The 6,522-nt window shown below is 46.3% G+C and overlaps 1 protein-coding gene across 1 annotated transcript in view; it reads right to left on the bottom strand.

Moving 5' to 3' along the window:
- The window catches only part of Shroom3 (shroom family member 3), a 291,035-nt gene that overhangs the window by 173,609 nt on the left and 110,904 nt on the right, over positions 1–6,522 (bottom strand). Inside the window, exon 2 of the mRNA XM_026785145.1 lies at positions 4,559–4,713. Within this exon, the coding sequence (XP_026640946.1) occupies positions 4,559–4,713 (155 nt within the window). The remainder of the gene's footprint in view (positions 1–4,558; positions 4,714–6,522) is intronic.

The following is a 6,522-nucleotide window of genomic DNA, read 5'->3' as shown; positions in this document are numbered from 1 at the left end:
CACACACACACACACACACACACACACACACACACACACACCTGCAAAACACACAGTCCAGTTAAACCTGAAGACATTTCCCCTGTGCCTTCTGAAGGCCCCCTGCTCTCAGACAAGCATTTTACACATATCTGCCAAATGAAGTGTGTGTTGACTTCAGAGGATTTGGGTGTTAGCTCTCCCTGTGTGTCTTACCCTAATTAACACTCTTTGTCTGGGCTTTGGGTCTGCGCATTCCATACAGGTTTCCCCAGCTGGAGATGTTTACTCTCCTCTTGGAAGGCCTTTTCTTATTTTATCATAACATCTCCAACCTCCACCAGCAGCTGTGGGCCTTCCTTCCCCGTGCGACCTACACAGCACCACATTCTCCTCCCTGGCAGCCTCCACACTGCCATTTAGCGCCCCAGAAAGGCTAAGCTCCGCCCTCTTCATGGGTCAGCAGGAATGCCAAGATCTCTGACCCACAGCTGGGGACTTTGCGTGTCTCTGGTCATTGTAGCCTTTTAAAGAAGGTGTTTCTATTTCAGCCTGTTTTCAGTCACCCCGAAACTCACATAAACACCATTACTCTTAGCATGTTTATGTGAACGACCCACAGGTGTTACCCTTACCTACCCAAAATAACTTCAAAAGAGGCAGGTAGGGGGGCCAACAGGTACACAAATTCTGACTATCCAAGTTATTCTCCTCCATAGGCGGCAATCATCAGTTAAGTTTTCAGAAAACTTGTTATTATTGGTAGTAGTAGTAGTAGTATTGAGATCACTTATGAAAGCAAGCAAGCTAATAAATGAAATATCATGAATCATTTTGTTAAAATGGAAAGGAATGCACATCTCAGGCTGTGGCCAGGACATAGAAGCCAGATTTCAGGATATGAAGCCTGCAGAGTCCAGCACAGGGGCTCGTAGCGGAACCTGAGGTGTGGAAAAGAAACGCCCCTCCATGTCTCCTGCAGTCTGTCTGTGGGAAAAGGGAGGCGGGCTGCTTTCCCTCGAACGCTGAGAGTTGGTGCTAAACACGGCACAAAATGGATGACCTGAATGCATTCAACAGGCACCGAGACAAAATGTTTCCCACACCAGTGTGAGATTGCTGGTAACCTTATCGATTTCATTAACATATCTAAAGAAAGAATGTGTCAGTCAGAAAGGGGATTTGGGGGTGAGGGACCGAGGATGAAGAGGAGGGCTTTGGCAGTGTGATTCCCTGGTGTCCAGAGGGGGAGAGTCCTGACGTGGCAGGCAGAGCATCTGGCCTTCAGAGCAGCCACATCCTCAGGCCCACTCTCCATACCCAGGCAGAGGTCGTCTGCTGGCTCCCCCCGCCCCCTTCAGTATTCCTGTAGGGAGGAATCATACTGATTCATGGTCCATTTAGAGGTGTCCGGTTCAAAATGAATTAGCACATGGCCATTGTGGTTTATACTCAGCTGCTTGTGGTTTCATACAATGACTTTACACTCCTAAATCCCACAAGCTCTGGGATGTCCGGCACCAACATTAGACCTATAAGCAGATCACTGGCCCTGAACTGTGATAAAAGCAGGCAGTCATCATATGTGTAACCATATGATGGTACCTCTCCTACCTGATTCCTACAGGATTCTCTAGACCAGTTGGGAACAAACACGATGGATTACTTCCTGTCTTCTACGCACGTTCTTATCCACCGCAGTGCTTATAATGTGCTTTTGAGGCATGAACTACTATTTGTGTTTTATTACACAGTCAGTGGCAAGGGCATGTTACAGAGCGTGCATCAATAGATAAAGGAGGACTGTCATATCCTGCCAAGACAGGGTAAGATAGTTTTGAAAAGTTGCCTGCCTTTGAAAATGGTATGTCAGTTATGTTAGGCCTTAGCCAAAGTTGGTTGATTCAACGCTGCTAATGTGACTTTGGGTGATTGCCCAGGTAGCTAGTTGTCTCTGTGATTTGTTGCATGTTTTGGAAGTTGTTTTACTGAACTTCCTAATTACCCAGGTAACATTATTTCCCTTCTCAGATCTTCGATGGGGTTGAAGACTATATAAATGTAGTTACTTTTCTCTCATGGCTTGTCCAAGTTATTTATTATACAAGACCTAAGCTAGTTAGAATAGGATATTTGTACTTATTGTATATAATTTCGTAGTAGGCTTAGAACTCTCTTACTTAAACAAAAGGGGGAGGTATTGCGGGATGTTCTTCTGCTCCTCCAGCCAATAGTGGCTGAGATACCAGCCCATTGGGGCGTGGTCTCTCTCCCTTTAAAAAAGCGGCTACTTCCCTTCTCGCTCTCTTTTGCTTCCTGCTCTGGTTCCGGCGACTAAACTTCTTCCTGGTTGCGCAGAGGGCTGTTGTCTGGGACGGTTATCTGTAAATTTTTTCCCCTTTAAATAAATACCACCCTATTAATCATAATTCCAAACTGCTGTGGCATTGTTTATGACTTATGCCTTCATCGGCAGATTTCAACCCTTTTACTAAGTTAGACCCAAGTGGCAAAGGTTCTGCTAGAAACAACTCCAATGGCCTGTCATCATCCGACAGCACACCTAGAAATGCGTAGGCAACCAACATGGAACCTCTCCCTGTGGGACACCTATGACCCGCAGACACATCAGGGGTCTGGATTCCAGTCACCCTTCACCAGCCTGCTGTTCTCAAGCTGGGGGTCCATGAAAAGGTGGGTTAAACCTTCTACCCTTTTCTGGAAGGAAGGAAGGAAGGAAGGAAGGAGGGAGGGAGGGAGGGAGGGAGGGGGGAGGGAAAGAAGGAAAGAAGGATGTGCCCCATGATTCTAAGCCTTTCTACCCATCTGAAAACTCAGCCACCATGTTTGAAATGGCTGTGTGCTTCACTTAAGCCTTTTGCAGAATTGATTATATGTACCTATGCATTTACTGTGCTGGTGTGCATGCATGCACACCATGTCATGCTGAGAGGTCAAGGATCACCAGCAGGAATCTACTCTCCCCTTCTTCACACGGGATGGGAGGTCCTGGAGATTAAACTAAGGCTGTAAACCTTGGTAACAAAGCTTTCACCCATTGAGCCATCTCATGGGCCCTTAAATCCTGACCTAGGAAAACATGCTTATGTCTAGAGTTGGACAATAATAATATAAAAAGTATAATAATAATATAAAAAGTAGAAGTATCTCTTATTAACACAGAGACTATGCTTTATAGATATTACATATATTTGCATTATATATATGAGAAATATATATACATATATATACATACACACAAATACATATATATAACACAGAGACTATACTCTCTTTTCAATTACCTCGTAAAGTATGTCAAACCCCCAATAACAACATTAGTGAATTACAACTAACAAATATTGTATAGAAATGGCACTGGGAGTGTAGCTCTGTTGAGCATATTCTCAACATAAGTGAGGATTAGTTCAATGCTTAGCGTCCTCTCTAAGAAACTGTATATATTCAAGATAGCTAATGGTACGATTTGGTGTATATATGCATTATGTAATGATTACTACAATCAAATTCATCAATATACACATTACCACACCCCCCACCATGACCCTCGCATGCGTGTGGGTGTGGTGGGTGCACTCGGGCACGCTTGCAGTGAAGACATTACAAGTTATCCCAAGGTCTTGAAGTCCCTTGTTACTGTGAGACATCAAAACTGCAAGCCAAAACAGCCTGGAGAGGTGGTTCAGCAGTTAAGAACACTGGCTATTCTCACAAAGGACCTGGGTTTAGTTCCCAGCACCCACATGGTGGCTTACAACCTCTATAACTCCAGGGGATTATGATACCCTATTCCTGCCCGTAGAGGGAGAGCTGGCTCACACCTCTCCAGCCACTGCACAGAACTCCTCAGTTGAGGGTTTCTGGCATGGATGCAGGTAGACAAAGACTCATCCTTCCTTGGAGGGCTGGTCACGAGGAATTTAATCAGGCTCCAGTGAGTATATAGACAACATAAAATGGACTTGATTTTCTCTTTTTTTTGGAGCGGGGGAGAAGGTGATAGGGGAAGGGAGTGGGCATGGAAGACTGGGAGGTGAGCATTATAGAGGTGCATGATGTGAGATTCCCAAATAATCAATAAAAAATATTTTTAAAAAGACATCCTTTTTTTGGCTTCCTCGTGCTCCTGCATGCATGTGGTATACATAAACTAATACAAGCACACAGACACATACACATGCACCGAGTTCTAGGCACGGCTAACCAAATCACCTAAATTAGTCGACCACTTTCTCTAGGTCCAGAACACAGGGCTGCTTAGAGCTCCAGCCACACCTAGGATGTGCTAGTATTTATCAAACCTAGAATTTAGGAAGGACAGCGAAGCTCCTCCGTGACAAAACTAACTCGGAAAATGGGGGAGGGTTTCGAAGAGAGACAAACAGTGTCCAAAAGTCTTCACTTCACCTCCTGTCCCATCCCACAGCATGGGCAAGAAGAAAGGAAAAGAAAAACCCTAACCCAGACAGCACCTCCCCCACTAGGACATTATGGATAAGTTATGCAGCAGGTCAGGCAGGACAGGAAGGGATGAGGGGAGGGGTACCAGCCCACCTACCTGCGCACCACCAGCCGGAGGGTCTTGTACGACCCTTTCACCAGGGAAACAGCCTCCCTCCTGGAACTGCTCAGTGCCACCTCGTTGATGTGCACGACCTCGTCCCCAGCTTGCAATCCGGAGTTCACTACGTCAGCTTTCCCCCCTTCTTCAATCTGTTCAGAGAGATGAGAGGGCACCACAGTGAACTTGTGTCCAGCCTGGGGTCAATTCCCCTGTTCTGAGCCATGCCTGGACAGATGCAGAGCAGGGCAGACAAGCGGCAGCCAGACCCCTTGCACCCAGCCCAAGCGTAATCTTGAAGTAAAGGGCTGGCCTCTGTTATCTATTCTCTCTAGCACCTGTGACCCTGACTGCCCACAGAGAGCTCTTGCAAACAGCTGAGTGGATGAACGTGGCCTTCACCTGGAGGCCACAAACCCAGGGCCCTCTGGACACCCTCGTCCCCTCTCCAACTCCTCTTGGAGTTTCTGTTTTTATTCCTTTAGAAGTCAAGGTGGTTTTTGTGTTTTGACAGAGTCTCCTGTAGCCCAGGCTGGCCTTTAATCTGCTATGTGACAGAGAATGACCCTGAGTTTGTGGTTCTCTTGTGCTGGGATCCACAGGTGCTCAGGACCACTCCCAGTTTGTGCCCAAACTGAGATGTGGCCCCAGCCTGGCTGATTCCCTTTTTGCAACTCACTTCTCACTGTTTGGTTCAGATTCTAACTCATTGGATAAGCAAAACGGGAAAAACAAGGGAATATTACTCAGTAGTAAAACAGAAATGAAAAGATACAGAGGTAGCAAGAAGTCTAAAAAGGCTACATCCTCTAAATTACGACTGGGGAAAAGGCAGAATCACTCAGATGACGGACGATCTGAGGTCGCCAGAGTTGATGTAGATGACACAGGGGCTTCTGGGTAAATGACACGATTTGGTGGAACACCATGATGGTGGACGTATCTGTCAGGGCCCTAAGGAGCTAGACCAAGAGTGGACACTAATGCTAGTGTGGCCTTTGGGTGAGAATGGTGTAAACACGTGGATGGAGGTGGGAGAGGCTAGGTGTGTGCAGGTGCAGAAGGCTTACGGGCAGATGGCACCTTCCACTCAGTTTACGACTTAAAACTGCTCTGTACAGAATATATTTTAAAAGCTAAGTGGTGGTGGCGCACACCTTTAATCCCAGCACTTGGAGGCAGAGGCAGGTGTATCTCTGAGTTCGAGGCCAGTCTGGTTTACAGAGTGAATTCCAGGCCAGCCAGGGCTACACAGAGAAAATCCCCATCTCAAAACAAACAAACAAACAAACAAACAAAAACCTAAAAACCAAACAAAAAAAAAACCTTGCTAAGTCATCCAGATACATATATCTGGATATATATTTTTGGATATATATATCCTGGATGACTTAGTGCTGGCTCCAAAATCAGTAGCATCAAGTCTGGAACCCAGTACCCAAACTGTTCTTCCCATGAAGCCTGTAACTCCAGCTCCAAGGCAGGCAGAGATAAGAAAATGTAAGCTGGGTTTATAGAGAGACATTGCCTCAAATAAAAAGGATAAAGAGAGAAGGAGGATGCCCGATGTCCCCTTCCAGCCTCTGTGCACAGGCCCGGGCACAGGCAAGCACCTCCACACACACATGCATGTACGCTCACACAAACACACACCCATAGATAAAATACGTACATCTGTTTTTTAAAAGTCTTATCAATTAGACTGGCAGCGGAGGAAGGGGAGCAAACAATGAGTACATGGATCAGGTAAGAGATGTGGCAGGAAGGACATTGACCATTGATGTGAGATTTCCCTCTGTATGCTGTGATTACCATTAATGAATAAAGAAACTGCTTTGGAGCCAGGCGGTGGTGGCGCACGCCTTTAATCCCAGCACTTGGGAGGCAGAGGCAGGAGGATCTCTGTGAGTTCGAGCCCAGCCTGGTCTACAAAGGGAGTTCCAGGACACGCTCCAAAGCTA

Source organism: Microtus ochrogaster, linkage group LG1, assembly GCF_000317375.1.
Source record: "Microtus ochrogaster isolate Prairie Vole_2 linkage group LG1, MicOch1.0, whole genome shotgun sequence".
In the NCBI taxonomy this organism is placed as follows: domain Eukaryota; kingdom Metazoa; phylum Chordata; class Mammalia; order Rodentia; family Cricetidae; genus Microtus; species Microtus ochrogaster.
Note: the sequence above shows the minus strand (reverse complement) of the source record. Positions and strands in the feature narration are given on the sequence as shown.